Source organism: Paroedura picta, chromosome 12 (assembly GCF_049243985.1).
Source record: "Paroedura picta isolate Pp20150507F chromosome 12, Ppicta_v3.0, whole genome shotgun sequence".
In the NCBI taxonomy this organism is placed as follows: Eukaryota; Metazoa; Chordata; class Lepidosauria; order Squamata; family Gekkonidae; genus Paroedura; species Paroedura picta.
The window spans coordinates 518,425-536,825 of record NC_135380.1 but is presented as its reverse complement, the minus strand read 5'-3'; the positions used below and the strand labels follow the sequence as shown (position 1 = coordinate 536,825).

The following is an 18,401-nucleotide window of genomic DNA, read 5'->3' as shown; positions in this document are numbered from 1 at the left end:
GCCGCGGGGGCGGGGGCGGGGGCGGGGGCGGGGGCGGGAGGGGGGTCCCGCCGTAGCGCTCAGCCTGCTCCTCCCCGCGCTCTTCTAGGGACAAAGTCCAGTAAACAAGGGAGGAGGAGGAGGAGAAGAGTTGGTTCTTATGTGCCACTTTTCTCTCCCAGAAGGAGTCTCAAAGCAGCTTCCAGTCACCTTCTTTCCCCTCCCCACAACAGACACCCTGTGAGGGAGGGGAGGCTGAGAGTGAAGAAAAAGAGTTGGTCCTTATATGCTGCTTTTCTCTACCCAAAAGAGTCTCAAAGCGGCTTCCTATCGCCTTCCCTTTCCGCTCCCCAAAACAGACACCCTGTGAGAGAACTCTGGGAGAAACTGCTCTAATAGGACTGTGACTAATCCATGGTCACCCAGCTGGGTGTGTGTGGAGAAGGAAACCTGGCTCTCCAAATCGGAAGCTGCCACTCTTAACCACTACGCCAAGCTGGCTCTGGGACACTGGAGGGCAGGCCAGAGGGAAAGTCAGGCAATTTCTACCAAATTAAATGGCGGAGGTCACCCCCAGAGGATGCAGGGAGGGCATGGAAGGGGGATTCCACCAATGGGGGGTGGTGGTTCAACCAGGGCTCCTCACCAATAGTGACAAAAAGGAACCTCCATGTTCAGAGGCAGCCAGCTTCACTGGGTACAGGTGGGCCAGTTGAACACTCCCCGCCTCACCTACGTCACAGGCCACTGTGGGGAGGAGAAGGAGAGAAGAATGCCCCATTGGGGAGGAAGGTGGGATACAGATTAATTAAATGTCACATTGATTATGTTTATGGTGGGAGGGTCTGAACTATAAAACGGAAGGTAACTTAGTTGGGAAGAACGAGAGCAGCCTCAGTTTTCTGCAAAGATGACTAAGCACCAAAAACATCACGGTAAATGAAAGCGTTCAGGCAAATGTGTGACCCATGGAAAGGAAGCCTGGGGATGAAGGCAGAAGCAGAGAAAAGCAAGGGCAAGGGCCCTCTGGACTGGGACCCTGTCTGTGCGGACCAACCCCTGGCTCAGCTGGAGCTCACACAGGTCCCAACAAGACACGATGGCCTCCTTTGGGGGACCAACAACCGCAGACGCCATGATTGGGGGGGGGGGGTCAGACCAAGGGGCTTAGGGCATTCGTTTGGGTGGAGGGACAGGCTTGGGTGACATATCCTCTCTTGGGACCCCTGGAAGTAGAAGAACTGGTATTTTATATGCTGCTTTTTTCTACCCAAAGGAGTCTCAAAGCGCTTTCCTTTCCCCTTAAAACGACAGACTCCTCATGAGGTGGGTGGGGCTGAAAGAGCCCTGATATTACTGCTTGGTCAGAACACTTTCACCAGGACTGGTTGTATGTGGAGGAGGAGCAGGGAATCAAACCTGGCTCACCAGATTAGAAGCTGCCGCTCTTAACCATGCAGATAGGAAACAGGTTGTTATTTCTGCCCCTCCCCCTTCAATTCAGAAGCTTATCCATAACTGTCTACTGACAACACGTCGGGGCTCATAACTTTGAAATTTGCTGGGGGGGAAAAGCTTGGGAAAAGAAACAATAACTCCCAGACGATATTGCTGGGTAGTGTGTAGGCAGAATAGAGCACAATATAATGCATACAAGAACAGGCGGAAAATGGCATTCCAGATACATAAGAGAATGGCAGAACACCTGGAAGGTGAGCACAGCTGGGGAGGCCAGGTGAGCCCAAGAGGGCCTCCTTTCCTGCAGACCGACCACCTCAGGCTCACAAGTTCCTTTTCAGTGTGGCAAGGGAAGGACATCCAAGCAAGCTGATGTCAAAAGTCCTTCATTTTGTCTGTGGCAATCATAAAAACAAATCAAATCACCTGCTGATGGTCCCTTAGAGCAGTGGTCCCCAACCCCCGGTGTGGAGACCGTGACCGGTCCGTAGATCAGTCGGTATTGTGCTGCGGCTCCTCCTCCCTCGCTGCTGCCTCAGGGGCTGCGCTGCCACTCTGCTGCTGGCTCACCTTTGGTGCTCTCTGGCGGCCACTGTGGCTGGGGCTCCTCCTTGGCGTGGCACTGTACAGCTGCTGCTGGCAGCGCCCCCCAGTGGGCAGCGGGAAGTCAGGGGCGCAGGTGGGAAAGCAAGCAGAGCAGGGGCTCAGGTGGCGGCGACGTCCCTCGGCAAAAGATTACTCCCCCCCCCCTCAGTAAAATTGTCAAGCGTTGACCGGTCCCCGGTGATAAAGGTTTGGGACCACTGCCTTAGAGGCAGACAGTCCATTTGCTCTCTCGAATTTGCAAAACATGTACACGTTTTACTTTCTCAGCTGCGTATTTGATGCCTTAGCCTTGGAGGAAACTGAGGAGATGGAGTGATGCCCACAAAAATGTCTGCATGAGGTGATGTTACAGTTCAGAGTTTTGATCCATCTCTTTCTATGGACAGTGTCTTCTACACTAACAGCCGTGCTCACCTGCTACGCTCAGAAGGGGAGGGGAGAGTCATGTGAGTTTTGTGTCATTAAAGGTAAAGGTATCCTCTGTGCAAGCACTGAGTCATGTCTGACCCTTGGGGTGACGCCCTCTAGCGTTTCATGTCATTAGGCCTACATAAAAGATACCCCCCCAAAAACCACCCTTGGATCTTTCAGATGGGGGTTGAATCTTTCAGAAAGTGTTTTAGGGAAAATTTCAGACATTATAGTTAACCTTTAGATAGGATAAGGAATTATATGTACTTTTGTTTCTGCTTCAATTTACATATACATTTGGATTGAAGCCAGGAAATTAATGCCAACAATATGTCAGCCCCTCTACCTGAAATGGAGGACCATCTTAAAGAAATCTGCCAAATACTGACCTGCCCACCCCAAGGCTTTTAACTAAAATGAAGAGATGGCTTTTAAACATTAATTTAATTTTAAAACTTAAACTACATTTATTGGATTGTATTGCGATAATTTGAATGTACTATAGAATTTTGATGTTGCCTGCCCTGAGCCTACAGGGAAGGATGGGTTATAACAGGGGTAGACAACCTGTGGTCCTCCAGATGTCCATGGACTACAAGTCCCATGAGCCCATGCCAGAAAATGCTGGCAGGGGCTCATGGGAATCGTAGTCCATGGACATCTGAAGGACCACAGGTTGAATACCACTGGGTTATAAGATTAAAGTTGTTATAGTTACTCACTTTGAGAATAATAAGATTGCATGGAATACTGATCTTAGAAGATAAATGTTAGTGATCTTTGGCTGGGACATAAGGTTTACACATGGGAAGAAATCATTCCAGAGGGTAGCCGTAGAGTAGAACAACAAGATTTAAGTCTAGTAGTGCTGCAGAGAACTTTACAGTTCTAGCTAGGTTTTAAAGTTTATGATTTATTTTTACAGTGTTTTACTTTGGATGAGGAGCACCAAAATAGTCTACAGCAAAACAATCTCTTCCCTCTCACCAGGCCCAGAGAGTGGAGGAAGCACCCCCCAAAGAAGCTGGGGGAAAAAGGCTGCCTCATGGTGGTGGTAGTGGGGGGACACCACTCTGGAAATGAGAGAGGGGGGTAGCTCTTTCTTTAGCTCCCTTCCACCCTTCTCCTACGGAGAGCAGGCAGGCAGGCACCCATGACCACACCCACCCCAGTCCAGGGAGGACAAGGGAGAGGCATGCTGAAGTCGTGCCTCCTGGAGGGGCCCTTTCCAGCAGCGCTGGGCACACGAGCATGGGGGAGGGGGGGACCTTCAGCACCCCAATCAATAATGGAAACGCTGTCATCCTCTGAAGCAATAAACTTGACATGTTTATTAATTAAACTATCACTTAAATAAAAAAGTGCATAGAAAATAAACATGTTTAAAAACTCCTTTTTTTTACAACTATATACACTTATTTTTTACATTCAGTCATTTCTTGAACCATTGAAAGAACTTCCTTCATCCCTGGAATGGCAGGGAATTAACACTGATGCACTAGAGACACATTTCCTCTTTTGAAAGAAAAAAAAGGCCAAACAGTTTGGAAGAACACAAGAAGAAAAGGAAAACAGAACTGAAGATTGTTTTGACTTAAGTTGCATTTTGTTTGGAACAGAATCCAGAGTTTGCAGACGGTATCTGCACGGCCCAAAACACTGATGCGCTACTGACACGGACTCAAAGGAACACCACCACGAGGACGGTTCTCGGCCAAGAGGCAAAGCAGCAGGATCTGGTTCGGATACCAGGAAAGCGTGGGGTACGGCAGCAGCAGCGGCACCCCAACGAGGAAGGAGTCCACGGAGGAAGAGAGAAACAAGTTGTACACGCATTGACTGCTCACACGGAAAAGCCAGGAGAATGCCTAGCCAAGGACCCTCCCCTGCAGCAGGTGCAGCCATGGAAGCTGCCCCCCCACCCCCCAGACCCTTGGTTTACTTGACTTCTGCCCTTTTGAGCAACTGCAACACAACCTTGCTCTATAGTGTTAAAGAGAATTCAAAGCCAGGCTGCAAGACACGGTGCATTACAATAGTAGTTCCTATATATACCCTATTTATATAGTTATAAAACCTTGCAGGGGTTTGGGTGGGGGATGGACCAGCAGTCAGGGGCACAGGACATGATTCTGCACAAAGGACATCTGTCAGAAGACCCCAGTATTGCTTTGTGGCTGAGGAGGGAGGGGAAGGGAAGATTCGACCCAGCCCTTTGCTATGACCCGCTTTTCCTTTAAAAAAATAAACACCTTAAAAGTTTGAGTCTTCGTATTCTCAGGTATCATGATCTCCATCAGTCCTTAGAAATATACATTCATCTTGCCGGACAGCTGTGTGGAGGGGACCCCCTGCCCCCGGCTCTCCCCTGGCGCAAAGAAACCAAGCCAGCCGGAGGGCCTGAGACCTACCCCCAAGCACACGGCTTCCTCAGCTAGCAGTTGACTGGCCATGGTGGCTGCCACTCATGGCAACCGGGACATATGCAGCAGCAGCAGTAAGGGCCAGCAAGCTGGCTCTCCCTTTCCACAGGTCCGCAGGCACCTTTCTCAGTGCATCATCAAGGCCATAGGAAGGGGGGCAGCCTCCCTCCCCTCCCCTCCCCTCCCCTCCCCTCCTGCCTGGGCAATCAAGAGGAAGGGCAGAGGATCCCCTCGCTGGCATTGTCCTCCAATGAGGAGCAGACAGACAGCAAGTGTGAAACTCCAGAGTAGGCTGGAGTGGCACTGAGCAGCCCCCTCTAGGTCAACGGCCTGAGGGATAAAACAGGGGCAGAGGGCAGGGAGTGTGCTTGTTGGCCTGGCAAAAGAATAGTGCGAGAGGCCCTTCAGCCCTGCTCGATGTCTGAGCCTTGCCCTGGTGGGAGTAGACCAAGGCTGGATACTTCCAGAGAGGGCAGAGGGAATCTCAGCCCTGGCAGGCAGCAGCTCGGAGCTCTCTGTCTTGAAGGTGGGGTGGCAGGAATCTTCTCCCTCCCCATGTGTCACCAGACAGAATCCTTCAAGGTCCAGCCAAAGATTCTAGGAGAGAATGAACCACTGGAAAATTCCTCCACTCCCCTGCAGAAAGGTTTCCACAGAGCCCTTGGCCAGCTGCGTCCTGAGACCCTCTAGCTCCAGCCAAAAACAGATTTCCTGTAAATGAGGACGCCACAGTTGAAAAAATAGTCTCATAAGTGCTCTTCCAGATGAAGTGCTTCTCATAGAAAAATATACAAAATTATTTACATTTACAAAACCTTAAATACTAAAACTGTAAACAGAACCAAGTAAAATCCAATGACACAATCCAAGAGGTGGTAACTGAAAGTGGAGACAGGAGCAGAAAGGAAGATGCTGCTACTTAGCTCTCAAAGGGGGCAGAGCCCTTCCTCGCCCCATCCAAGGGATCTTCACCACCTGCCTTCCTGATCCGTTTGGAGCCCATGGGAAGACCTGCCCAGAACTAGCTCAAAAACATCCTGGGCTGCTGAAGGCTGCAGCTGAAGCCAGGTCCTCTGCTGTGGAAGGCAGAGAGACACTGCCCTGATCCCTGCAGCAACACTTGCCAGCAGCAGCATCTTCTACCACTGCTCAACAGCAGATGCCACTTCAGGGCAAAGCCCCAAACAGGCCCACCAAAACAGAGCAACAGCTGACCCCTCCCCCCAAACACAGCCGGGGCGTGGTCCAGGAGAGACTCCCAGCAGGCACTCAGCATATCCACAAGGGCCCTGGCTCTGCCTCTCAGGAGGGCCAAGTCCATGCCCTGCCCAAGACCTAGCCCCAGCACTCTCTCTTCTTGGGAGGAACCCTGGAGGGGGACCCCTGCCAGGCAGCCAGGCTCAGTGAGCCCCAGGCAAGGGCCCCAGCAGCCTGGCAGGTTCAGTTGAGGAACCTGCGGCATTTCTTGGCGCCACAGTTGCAGGGAAGCTTGTTGCTGGCGTCCTCGATGGGGAACTTGTAGTCGTAGGTGAGCTCCTCGCCACGGTAGATCTTGCGCACGGCAAAGATGACAATGTGCTTCTGCCCATCGATGTTGATGACACGGGAGTAACAGTTGGGCTCACATGAGTGGTTGATGAAGCGGGCAGCATTTCCGTGCATGGTGGCGTCTACCACCTCACAGTCGTCTATGCGGAACATGTAGCAGCCAATGCCCTGAGCCAGAAGCAGAGAGACAAGGCCGGTTACACCACTGCCGGGCACAGCCAGCCTGCCAACACGTAAGAGCTGCTGCAATGAAAGGCCATCTCCTCTCCCCAAATGCGCCTTCCCAAGGGATCCCAAAGCACTGGGTGCCCAAGGTGCCAGAGCACCCTTCCTGCATTATGGCTGTTTTGATGCAAGTGAACCATCTGAGCCCCAAAGCGATGCCATGTTATATGCAGGATGACCAAAGAATCAGCAAGCTGCCATGTTTGACCCCCAGAAGAGCCCCCCCCCCCCACACACACACCAGGGCACCTTCAACAGGCACAGCTTGTTCATCCAGGGAGGCACCATGGCTGTCCAGAGGCGTGCCCTGAGAGTCGGGTTGACCGCCTGCAAAGTCCAGCCCAACTCCGTGCCACAGCCCACCTGACCCCTCAGCCTCCCATCCCCTGCCAGAGAAGCTCCTTTTCCCAAGCTCACCTTGCCGTCATAGTATTTCTCACGCTTGTCGGTCAGAATGGAGCGGATCACGTTGCCAGCGTACTCAATGACCATCTCTCCCGCGTCAATGTTTCTTTTGCAGAACAAGCCTCTACCGTGGATGGGAGACCTGGCAAGAGAGCGCAAGGGACCCCCGGCAGCATCAAGGGTCACAACCGTCCTCAGCCCAAGCCCTGGAGAGATTTCATCCCACTGCCTCCCACGCAGGCTCTTGGAAATGGCAGTGCTTCTTCTGGACCCCCCCCCCCCCCCCCCCCCGCCATGAGCACCCAACCGGGCAGCTGCAGTCTAGACTCTTTCTGGCCCACCCCCATCCCCCTCATCTGCCAGCCTTTCCTCCAGAAAACCTCCTACCTACCTGTAGACACCCACAGCCTCCTTGGAGGTCTTCTTCAAGTGCCGGAACCGCATAGGCATCGGAAGGTCCATGCTGGTGGCCCTCCTGGGGAGCAAGAGGCGGCCTCAGAGGCTTCTCCAGCAGGGCAATGAGGGCTCCACCCGCTGTGGCTGGGCAAGCCCTGGGCCACTTGAGCCCTGTCAGCCTATGTCCGCCCCACACCTGCATGCTCGGCAAACCATCCCACAGCACAAAAGTCCTCGGGAGGAGTTCTGTTCTCCAAGCCTGTTGGCAAGCCCTAAGGGAAGTCCCTCTAACTCCTGCCACCCCCTCGCCTCTCGTGTACCGGGCAGACTTCAGCTGCACTTCCTCTTCCTCCTCATCATTGGGGTTGTATTCCGGTGGCTGGCGGTGTTTGGAAGCCAGGAAATTAAACATGTCAAAGGCAGACTTCCTGAAGTTCAGAAGAGAGAAGCATTAGGGCAGTGGTCCCCAACCTTTTTATCACCAAGAACCGGTCAACGCTTGACAATTTTACTGAGGCCTGGGAGGGGGGTAGTCTTTTGCTGAGGGACGCCGCCGCCTGAGCCCCTGCTCTGCTTGCTTTCCCGCCGGTACCCGACTTCCCGCTGCCCACTGGGGGGCGCTGCCAACAACCGCTGCGCAGTGCCATGCCGAGGGGGAGCCCCAGCCATGGCAACCGCTGGAGAGCACCAAAGGTGAGCTGGTGGCAGAGTGGCAGGGCAGCCCCTGAGGCAGCAGCTGGGGAGGAGAGCGAGGAGGAGCCGCGGCCAGGTACCGACTGACCCATGGACCGACTGACCCACTGCATTAGGGCACCCAGATCCCCCGGGAGCCACCCCCCCCTACACCCTCTAAGTGGTTGTCACCTCAGAGCTCCTGACCTCCTGTATCAACTTTCAGGGCTCTGACTGAACCTAAAGCCAATGCCACTTCTTTCAGGCCTTCCTCCCCTGGGGCTGCCTGGGATGGGTGATCTCCATGCTCACAAGTTTGGGCACATATCCTCTTGAAGGACCATAGCAGTGGCGGCAATGTGTTTTGTCTCAGGGCCACTCTAGAGGAAGCTGTCACTTGCCTTCGGTGCACCTCTGCCCTGGCACAGCCATGAGGGTTCAAGGGGGGCTCCTTGGCTTCCTCTGGTTTATGGAACCGGAACTTGTAGTTGTGGCAATGCTTTGCTCCAGCGAGCTGCTCGATCAGGAAGACGACGGCATCGTGGAGGATGCCCAGCATTCTGAGCCCACTCACACCTACAAGGAACACACCTGGTGCCAACACAGGGCGACTGCAGCTGCCCAGACTGAGCCAAAGCAGATCTGTGGCTTGAGCAGCATGGGGCCAGGCCCAGGTGCCTAAGGCAGACTTGTGCAGGGCGGGGGCAGTGCCTGGCCTTAGGGTCAGTGGAGCTCTGGCACAACACAGCCCCGTCAGTGGAGGTGTTCAAAACTGATCAGCCCCCACAAGACAAAAGTCCCTCCCCTGAGCATGCACAGGATGTGCCAAGAGGAAAGGATGACCTCGGTCTCTACTTGGATGTGCCACCTCCTGGAACACCACAAGTTCTGTGACAAAATGAGAGGAGGAAGCAAGAGCACTGGTGCAAGAAATGCATCTGAGCCTTTGCGAAGGGGAGCACCCTCAGCCCCCCCTCCCCAACCGCTATGGCTGCTACCTGTGAAGGAAAGCTGCTTCAGCCGGGCATTGGAGCGGGCCTCTTGGACTTTGTCTGTTAAAGACTTCCAGGCATCTGAAATGGAAGAGAAAGACAACTAGGAGTGACGTGCTACACAACAGCTCCCCTTTCCCTCCTTTCGTACGCCCAGAGGCACACTTGCATGCTAGGGCCTCCTAAAACTGGAGGGCCCTTAAGGCCCTGGCCCCATTCCCACCTTCAATACTTTCAGAGCAGATCTGAAAGCCATCGTCACTCGAGATCTCAAAGATCAGCCCTTTCTTTGGCTTCCTCTCAGCAAGGATCTCCTTCCTCTTCCGCTCTTGCTGCAGCCAGAAGATGAGAGGAGAGCTGAAGGTGCCCTCCTCTTCCTCCTCCTCGTCTTCCTCCTCAGCAGCTTTGGCATCTGGAAGACACACAAGCCCCTCTGCCATGACTCTTCAGCCATGCCAAAGGGCTCCACCAGCACTGTGGGGATAGATCTGACGTCCACCCGCCACTCAGTCAAGAAGCCCACGGGGGTCTCGGGCAATTCTCTCAGCCCAGCCTAGCATACTGTGCAGGTCTGTTCTGTTGTGAGAAAAAAGTACAGCAGAGGGGATCCAGGAATACCATCCTGGTCTCCTTGGAAACTACGGAAAGAATGTGACCGAGCTGACAATGGCAAGCCCATCAATTGTTTATTATACTTCAAGACAGAGCCCAGGGCCTCAATGGTTCATCCAACTCCTAATTAATAGGGATCCAGTGGTCACAGCCTACATAATCATCCCAACCCATTAAGCAACCTAATTCTGTACAAAGCAAGCCACATGAATGTTGTTAACGGTTGTTTGCATTTAAAGTGATAAAGTAATCTAGTTGCTGATTGAATCCCCTGCGTGTCCTGTGCTCATTGTAAGATCAAAAAGGTTTGTTCCTGCAGGGATTCGAGACCCCAGCAAATGATCTGGTTTATGATGACATTCCTCAAAGCGACTTGTAAGAGGAGCCTCACAAACTCCTGTCCTGATTTTATGGTCCAGGTGATAATTGCAAGGTATGATTCTGAGGAGTGATATAATTTTGTTTTAAGATGGTTAATGCGGATTATTCTAAAGGTTTAAATAAATAAAGATGTATAGCATTAATTGCAGAAATATTTTTGAGTCCTATGACATTGAATTACATAAATGAAAGGCAGGCGGCAATAACAATACTCTTTCTCTAAGGTTTACAATATATTTATTCTGTAAAATAGACAAGGTACATTTCTTATTTCTATTCATGGTCACTGAGGAAAACAGTACAGTTGAAAATGAGCTGTAAGTTCCCGGGGCTCACTTGGCTTTATCTTGAAGTATAATGAACATTTGTGAGATTTGCCATCATCAGCTTGGTCACATTCTTTCCTGGGTTATTCGGCTGATGGGTCCTTCTTGCTGTTCTTTGGAAACTTTGGCAGATGCGGTAAGTACCTCCCTCACCCCTCAGGATTCTTGGGACTTTGATGCAGCTTTACAGCAGAGCCAAGTGGTACGAGCCTTTCCTGAGAGCAACAGCCCTTGCCTGCAAACTAGCCTGTTTATTCCCTTTTATTTATGGAAAACATTCCTATGCTCCCCTTCCATCCAATCAGCACCCACAAAGTGGCTAACAATTATAAACACAGTTAAATTATAACATTCAACTAAAAACACAAACACACTGCATTAGAAAGAGGGACAACACCATTCTTAGGTGTCTGTCAGATGAAACAAAAAGGTCGGTGAAAAACACCAGGAGAGGGAGATAGAGGACTAGGGAGAGAGTTCCCAGGTTCTGCTGCCACAACAGAGAAGTCCTTCCCTTGGCTTGCCACCCATCTAGCCTCCAAGGGCAAGGGCATCTGAGGTCGGCCACGCAAGCGAGTGTGGAGCATTGTCTGCCTATCGGTGGCAGCACAGCCCAAATCGCTGGATGACCTCTCCCAGCAGCTGAAAAGCATGGGGGAGCAGATGGAAGCTTGGGGAACCCCATCAGCCAAAGGCCAAGGGATAGAGCAGCAGTCAGAAACCTACCCACATGTTAGGATCGGAACTGATGCAGAGCAGTGCCTCCCAGCCCCAGCCTTTTGGGGACACCCAAGGGAAGGGAAGGGGAGGGGAGGGGAGGGGAGGGAAGAGAAGCACACCTGTGTTTTCCAGCTCACGGGCAGCATTCTGTGCTGGCTGAGATTCCAGGAGAGATGATGTCATTTGCCTGTGGAAGGAAGGCCGGGGGGGGGGGGGAGGAGAAAGACTATTAGAATCCAGCCTTGTTTTGGTCTCTGAATCCTCTGTGGGGGCTGAAGCTACAAAGGGAGGCCAGGCGGTGGAGTCAAGTATGTTGAGGAAAAGCCTGCAGTGGTTACTCCTGGGGATCAGCAGACTTTCTGGAGAGGGACCATGGGTGCCTGCTTGCCATAAAGTCCCCGTCTCCCCTGGCAAGGGGAGGGCTGAAAAACAGGACTGTTCATGAAAAAAGACAGGCAAGGAGTTGGCACATTCCTAAGGGAGTCTTCTGACACCTGCAAGAATGCAGTGCCCCATTCCTGCAGCTTTGGATTATTACCACAGCTTCCAACCTGGCTTTGCTCCAAGGATGCAAAAAAGTAGAGACCTTTTCCTCCAGGTATTGAGGCTCCCACCTGGTGCCTGATTTTCCTTTAGAGACTGTTTCCAAGGGGTGCCCCAACTTTCTTTTGCTTCTAGCCTGAGGGTGGTTTTTATGCCTATCATATATGGGTTCTTTGCTGTCTTCATGGCCCTGGTTTTGTCCTATCACTTTAGCTGTGAGCTACCTTGAACAGCTTGCTCTCTGGCAAGGGGGGATGCACCTTTTCTAAAGAGAGGGGGAAAAATACACATCAGGGGCTAAGTGCAGTCTGATGAGTTGACTTACCCTGACACTCTGGGTGAGGATTGCTCTCTGTTTTTTTCCTCTTCTGTTTGAGTTTTCAGGACAGGAATCCTAGGACAGAAGGGCAGACTCAGACTCACAAACCAGGCAGAGCCCCCCCCCCCCCCCCCCCGGCCTATGCAGGGCAAGGCTGATTACAGGCAAAAGACCAGGCTCTGTCTCTCATCCTGAAGTGTAATCCTGCAGGGGCCAGACTTTGTTCCCAAGGAACAGCCCACTGTTTTAGCCGCCAGGCCCCTTGGCAAGCGTGCAGCTCCTTTAGCACCTCTGTTGAAATGCTCTGGAGTCACAAAGGAGACTCAATCAAACACGGCTAACCCTTCCGCCCCCTCCGGCCTCTTTTCCAGTTGGGATCGCCCTGGAACAGTGCCTCTTGCTGGTGCGGTCACAAGCCCCAGGAAGAACCACTGTTCCACTTAGGCCACCCTCCCTGTCTGAGGACTGGGTTGGAGGCTGGCTGGCTGCCTGGCCTCCAGTGCAGTCTATTCTCCTGGCTGGCTGCAGAAATGCCCCAGGAAGACCAGCTTCAAATGCTCTCTCTCCTCTTACCCAGCACAAGGGGAGTCCTGGGCAGGTGCCGTGGCCCCTTGGTGGGGAACGTGATTCTCTGGAGAAGTGATCCATGGGTGAGACATTTTGTGCTTCTTCCCCAACACTCTGCTGTCTGACGAGGGCTGTGGCCTCTTCCCTTTAAAGAGTTTGGTTTTCAGGGAGCCTGGCACAGAGCAGCTGGGGGCTAGCTGGTCAGCAGCTGGGGAGCTCCCTGGAGAAGCGGACCGGGAGTTGGCAACACGAGAGGAAGGTTTGCTTTGCTCTGGAGCTGTCATGGTAGAAACATCCACCGGCAGGGGAAAACCGGAGTGTGGAGCGGTTTGGGCATGAACCAGGTCCCCCTTGGATGGGGCAGTCCCAGCTTTGCTGCCCCGTCCTGGGGTCATGGGTTGGTAAGAGCCTTCTGGGTCAGTGGTCACACCCAAAGCATGTGCAGAAGGCAAGACACAGACACCCGAAGCAGCAGTCATCGCAGGTGCAGCGCCAAGCTGTGAAAACATCTCTGAGCTGGAGAGGGGCACCCCTGCGTGTTGCTCTGGGAGGCCGAGGCTGTGCTGAGAGGCTTTGATCAAGAGGTTGCTGAGGGAGCCGAGGTCAGAGACTCCCTGCAGTCCGGGGCTACTCAGAGCCACTGATCCTCGCCCTATTACATGCCCAGGGACAGATGTGCCAGTGGAAGGGACGGCTGATGTCTGCATAGACACCACATTCAACCCAGATGGAGGGGAGCTGAGGCCAGACTCAGGCCCAGGGGCCAGGTGGCCTGCCTCTGATCCAGCAAGGTGAGGGGACGTTCCAGCCACAGCTGCTGCAGGAGTTCCTACAGATGGGGGCAAGAGAGATGCCTGCTCAAAGTACATCACCCCAGACTTTGAACGCTTGATGATATTGGGGAGGCTTCTATGAGATGCAGTATTTTCAGCTGTTCCCAGATCTAGCAGGCCAGAGTGGCTGGGGAGCTGGGAGGGAGTGAAGTTGATTAATGTCATGTTGGAGACCATGTCGGCAGGGGCAGCGGTGGAAGGGGCCAATTTCTTATTCTTCCGTGATTGCAAGCGAGCGATTGGCCTTTTCTTGACCAGGCCGGAAGCAGGCGTGGTAGCTGCAGGCCCAACGTCCACTCTTGGAGTTGTCTCTGGCTCAGGCGGTTGCTGGACACCAATCAGAAGGCTTGGGGTGGAGCTGCCAAGGGCAGGAGGGAAGCCACTCTGAGGTGCTGCGGGAAAGGAATGCAAGTGTTGGTGGTGTGGCAGAGGCAGCAGCCCCTTGCGGGTGGATGGGAAGAGAGGCTGGGAGGAGGGCAGGCTGGGACTCAAGCCTGCAGCCAAGGCCCGCCCAGGGCCTATAGGCCCAAGCACAGGAGGGCTGGCCTCCATCACGCCCTGCGCAGAGCTGACCGAGGAGGTCAGCTGGATCTTCTGGGTGACACCATTGGGAAGAGTCTGCAACACGTAGAGGGGCTGCATGTTCTGGTTGACCACAAGAAGCTTTTCAGCAGCTGCCTTGAGGTGGTGAGAAGCTGTTTGTACAGCAGCATTAGATATCTGGGACGGACTGGGGCTCTCTGCTGAGCTTGGACCATATTTGGGGTTCTGGAGAGGGAGGGCAGGAGACGCTGGCACTTGGAGAGCAGGGGTCCCGCTGCTCCTGGCCAAGTCCTGGCTGGCTCCATGGCTTTGCTCTACTTGCCCACACGAGGGACTGGCGATGTGATCAGCTTCTATGTGACCTTGAATAAAGGGGTCAGGGGTCATGTGTCCTTCTGGGCTCGGGTCCACTTGTGGGCTTAAGAGAGCTGGCTCTCCCTCACTGGAAGCAGGTTTCTCGGAGACTGCCACTCTCTTTTCTGCAGATTCAGCGGCAGACAAAGTGAGCATAGACCTCTCCCCAGACGAGGAGAGCGACGGTTCTGAAACGACCGCCAGGCGGCCGTGATTCTGGCTGGGCACTGCAGGGCTTCGCGTCGTCAGGACAGAGAGATCGGAAGGCAGCTCCAAAGGCAGCTCAAACTGCTCCTCTGCAGAGATGGAGGAAGAGACACTGCTGTCCACGGGCTCGGCTGTTGGCAGCTGTTGGGAGAACACTTCAAAGAGGCCCATATCCTTGCCCCGGTTGCTGTCCAGGCCAAGCCCTTCGCCTAGAGTCAGGAGCTCAGAGGACGAAGACTCGGGGCTCTCCCCCAGGGCCTGCATTGAGGGAGTGTTTTTCAGGACAAAGTCCATGATGTCTGAAGGGAGAATGTTCCCACAGTCATCACTGTTGTTGTTGTCAGAGTCCGATTTCAGGAGCTCTGTGCTGAAGGTGTCCAGCAGGTTCTTCTCTGAAGGTGTGCTGGCGCGAGGTCGGCGGCCAGCTTCCAAGGAGCTCAGCTGAGCTTCCAGAGAATCTGGGCCCTGAGTCTTGACCCGGCAGTTCTCTATCTTTGGGTCGGCACTTTTGTGGGCAGCCAAGATCTTTGTTGCATGAGCCTTTTCTCCACCTTCTTCACCCCTATCAAGCTTTAAGCTTTCTGTCCCATTCTCTTTGCCACCCCTTTTGGTCGCTGGATTTGCTTTCCTGGTGGCCACTGTTATGCTCGTGTCACTCTCTGATCCATCATCCACCCCATCGAGCTGGGAGATTTTGGGAAGACCACACTGTTCCTCTTCCCTGAATAAGTTGTGGGACGCCAAGCGCTCTTCTGTGCTGGACACCACAGTCCTGGCAAAGTTGTAATAGTACAGGTCTTCCTCATCGGATGTACTGACGTCGTCTGCACCATCTACTTGTCCTTCAGCAGACCTCTTGCCCCGTTTTTTCCCAGTGGAATTACTGAAAAAGGGAATATCTTCTTCACCGTAAGACCTGACGCCATACAGAGGGGTCAGCCCAAAGAACATGTTGGACCTGGCCCGGGCACTGCGCCTGGGATACCGCCGCTTGTAGGCTCCATCTTCTTGTGCTTTAGCCCCATCCGGGAGTATCAAGCTGCTGCCCTGGCCAGGAAGACTCTGGTAGGCATCGCTCTGGGACTCTGGAGTTGAAGAGTGACTTGGCCCATCCTGGGCCACTGGCCCCGGATCAGAAAAAGGCTGAGCCGCAGGAGCTGTCTTGCTGTCCCGGGACGCCACCTCTGTGTCAATCTCTCTCACCATGCTTCTGGGATGGTTCTCCCCTTCCATCTTGAGGGGAGTCAGAGTGACTTTCACTGTGCGCTTCTGGGGGGCTTGCAGGTCTTTTGAGGGGACCAGTTCACTGCAGAAGGGAAGGCCCTTGGAGGTCCTCTGAGGAAGTGCATTGCTCTCTGCAACCTTCTCAGCAGCACTGCAAGGCTCAGGGGCCTGAGTGACACATTCTGGCTCTGCACTTTCACTGCCCCCCAAGAGGAGACCTGACCCTGCCAGAGGCTTATTGGGATGCCTCTCTTTAGTGCCTTTTTTTCCTTTCTGCCGCCTCTCTCTGCTCACAGAGGGAAAAGGCTCACTGGCGGGCAGAGGCAGGTTACTCCCACCAGGTGTCTTGGAGGCCTTGGCTTCAGCTTCCTCAAAGACTAAGGTCATTTCTGGCTGCAGGAGATCCACCTGCTGGTCCTGCTCCTTCTTTGGGGCCCTTTGATGTGGAGGCAGAGAAGCTACCAGGTCTTTGGAAGGAAACGATCCAGATGGGGGTTCCGGAAGCTTCACCACGTGGCTCGTGTTTGGCTCTGCGCCAGCTGTGCCTGCCACCTGAGTGCTTGCTTTTGAATTCCTGGAGGACGGGGTGGAGTCTTTGGAGCTCAGCTTGGCTTTCTCAGTATTTGCAGGAACGGGCCCTCGAGGAGGCACTACATCCAAGGACACAGATCCTTCTAATGGAGCAGCTTTACTTCCACTTTTCATGGCTGATCTTTGGGAACTGGGAGGGGCAGAGCTGCACTGGGGAGCACCACGGGAGGCTGCTGGGCCCAGACCCTGTTCTGTGGGTGGCATGCTCCAGTCCTGCTCCTGGGAGTGGGAGCCCCGGCTGGGACCTGGGGATACACGGTGTTTGCAGGGAGAGGCAGCCCTGGATCTGCTGGCAGACAACATCCAGGGCCGGGGCTGCAGAGAGAACAGAGGAGATGCACTGTGCCTCCTTGAGCCGATGCTCCGGAGTCCAGACGACAGCAGCGGGTCTCCCACAGTCACAATCTCATGGGTCACAGGGGTGGGACTCCCTGGAGAAAAGAGAAGAAGGAGAGTTACAGAGGAGAGAAATCCATCCTTCTCTGAACACCGATATGCACAGCTCCCTAGGACCTTCCCAGGGGAGGGGCCCTGTCGCTTTCCAGCTCCCACCGCCAAACTGTCCTTATGTCCTCTCTCCGAGGTGCAGTAGCTCTCCAGGGTCTTTAGCAGAGAATGTTTTCCTACCTATACCCACTCCTTTCAGATGGGGAGCCCACTGGAGAATGAAGCAGGGCCCTTCTGCACGTGAGCATGTGTTTTACTGTGAAGCCATAGCTCGTGTCTAAAGGAAAAATTTCCACAGAGTATTTATTTATTTTATTGTATTTATATCTTATTATAATATAATTATAAATTCAGTTAAGAAATGGAATGGGCTGCTTAAGGTGGTGCGCTCGCCCCTCACTGGTGGCCTTTAAGCAGCGGCTGAACAGATCCTTATTTTGGATGCTTTAGACTATGCTTTCTCAACCAGGGTTTCTTGACAGCCCTAGAAGGGTTTCCCAAATGGGTGGGAGTAAAATAATTTTTAATATTTTTAGAAGAGTGGTTTTTTATATGCCGCTTTTCTCTTCAATCGCCTTCTCTTTCTTCTCCCTGCAACAGGAACCCTGTGGGGTGGGTGAGGCTGAGAGAGCTCTGAAATTACTGCTCAATCAGAACATTTTTATCAGTGCTATGGTGAGCCCAAGGTCACCCAGCTGGCTGCATGTGTGGGAGCGGGGAATTAAACCTGGCTCCCCTGATTAGAAGTTAGCACTCCTTATTTATTTATTATTTAAATTTATATACCTCCGTTCCCGATTGGGCTCACGGCGGTTCACACAATAAAAGAATAAAAACACAATAAAACCCATAAAAACCATGAATTATAATTACTAAAGGTGACCAGACAGCAAGCGAAAAAACTAACTAAACTCACCCTTTCGACCAGCCAAAGCCAGCCTTCTGTCTTACTGGTGAGAGTGGGGAGACAGATCTATTTATTGACAGATGGACAAAAGGACATGGGGGATCTCAGATTGAATAGTGGGCCCCGCCCTGGCCTCAACCTGACAGAAGAGCTCAATCTTGCAGGCTCTGTGGAAAGTTGACAACTCCAGCAGGGCTGTTAGCTCTTCCGGAAGCTCATTCCACCAGGTTGGGGCCAGGACCAAAAAAGCCCTGGCCTGGGTCGAGGCCAAGTGAGCATCCCGAGGTCCCAGGACTACCATTAAGTTCATACCCGCAGAGCGAAGAGCCCTGCAGGGGGCATAAGCAACCAAGTGGCCCCGCAGGTAAACAGGACCCAGACCGTGTATAGCCTTAAAGGTTAAAACCTTGAACTTGATCCGGAAACAAACTGGTAACCAGTGCAAGATGTCAAAGCACTGACTGAATATGGGCCCCCCGTGATGTCCCAGTGAGGACCTTGGCAGCCGCATTTTGTACCAGCTGTAACTTCTGGATCAAAGACAAGGGCAGGCCTGCGTAGAGCGAGTTACAGTAGTCTAGTCTGGAAGTGACCGTTGAATGGATCACTGTGGCCAAGTGGTTCGAGGACAGGCAGGGCGCTACTAGCCTGGCTTGGTGAAGATGGAAAAATGCCGTCCGGGCTACTTTTGTGACCTGAGCCTCCATGGAAA

The 18,401-nt window shown here is 53.2% G+C and overlaps 1 protein-coding gene and 1 long non-coding RNA gene across 7 annotated transcripts in view; one reads left to right on the top strand and one right to left on the bottom strand.

Annotated features, from left to right (window-relative positions):
* Positions 1-27: 27 nt before the first annotated feature.
* On the top strand, positions 28-4,716 carry LOC143822112 (uncharacterized). Its single transcript, XR_013226047.1, has 2 exons — positions 28-2,489; positions 4,074-4,716. It is a non-coding gene; the product is annotated as an uncharacterized LOC143822112 (long non-coding RNA).
* KMT2A (lysine methyltransferase 2A) overlaps positions 3,763-18,401 on the bottom strand; it is a 52,405-nt gene continuing 37,766 nt past the window's right edge. For all 6 annotated transcript variants that reach the window (XM_077306798.1, XM_077306800.1, XM_077306799.1 and 3 more), the window contains 10 exons: positions 12,590-16,766; positions 12,023-12,091; positions 11,274-11,341; positions 9,339-9,527; positions 9,122-9,196; positions 8,521-8,699; positions 7,772-7,875; positions 7,447-7,530; positions 7,068-7,197; positions 3,763-6,593 (listed from right to left, as the gene is read on the bottom strand). In XM_077306798.1, the coding sequence (XP_077162913.1) occupies positions 6,318-6,593; positions 7,068-7,197; positions 7,447-7,530; positions 7,772-7,875; positions 8,521-8,699; positions 9,122-9,196; positions 9,339-9,527; positions 11,274-11,341; positions 12,023-12,091; positions 12,590-16,766 (5,351 nt within the window). In that variant the 3' untranslated portion in view covers positions 3,763-6,317. The remainder of the gene's footprint in view (positions 6,594-7,067; positions 7,198-7,446; positions 7,531-7,771; positions 7,876-8,520; positions 8,700-9,121; positions 9,197-9,338; positions 9,528-11,273; positions 11,342-12,022; positions 12,092-12,589; positions 16,767-18,401) is intronic.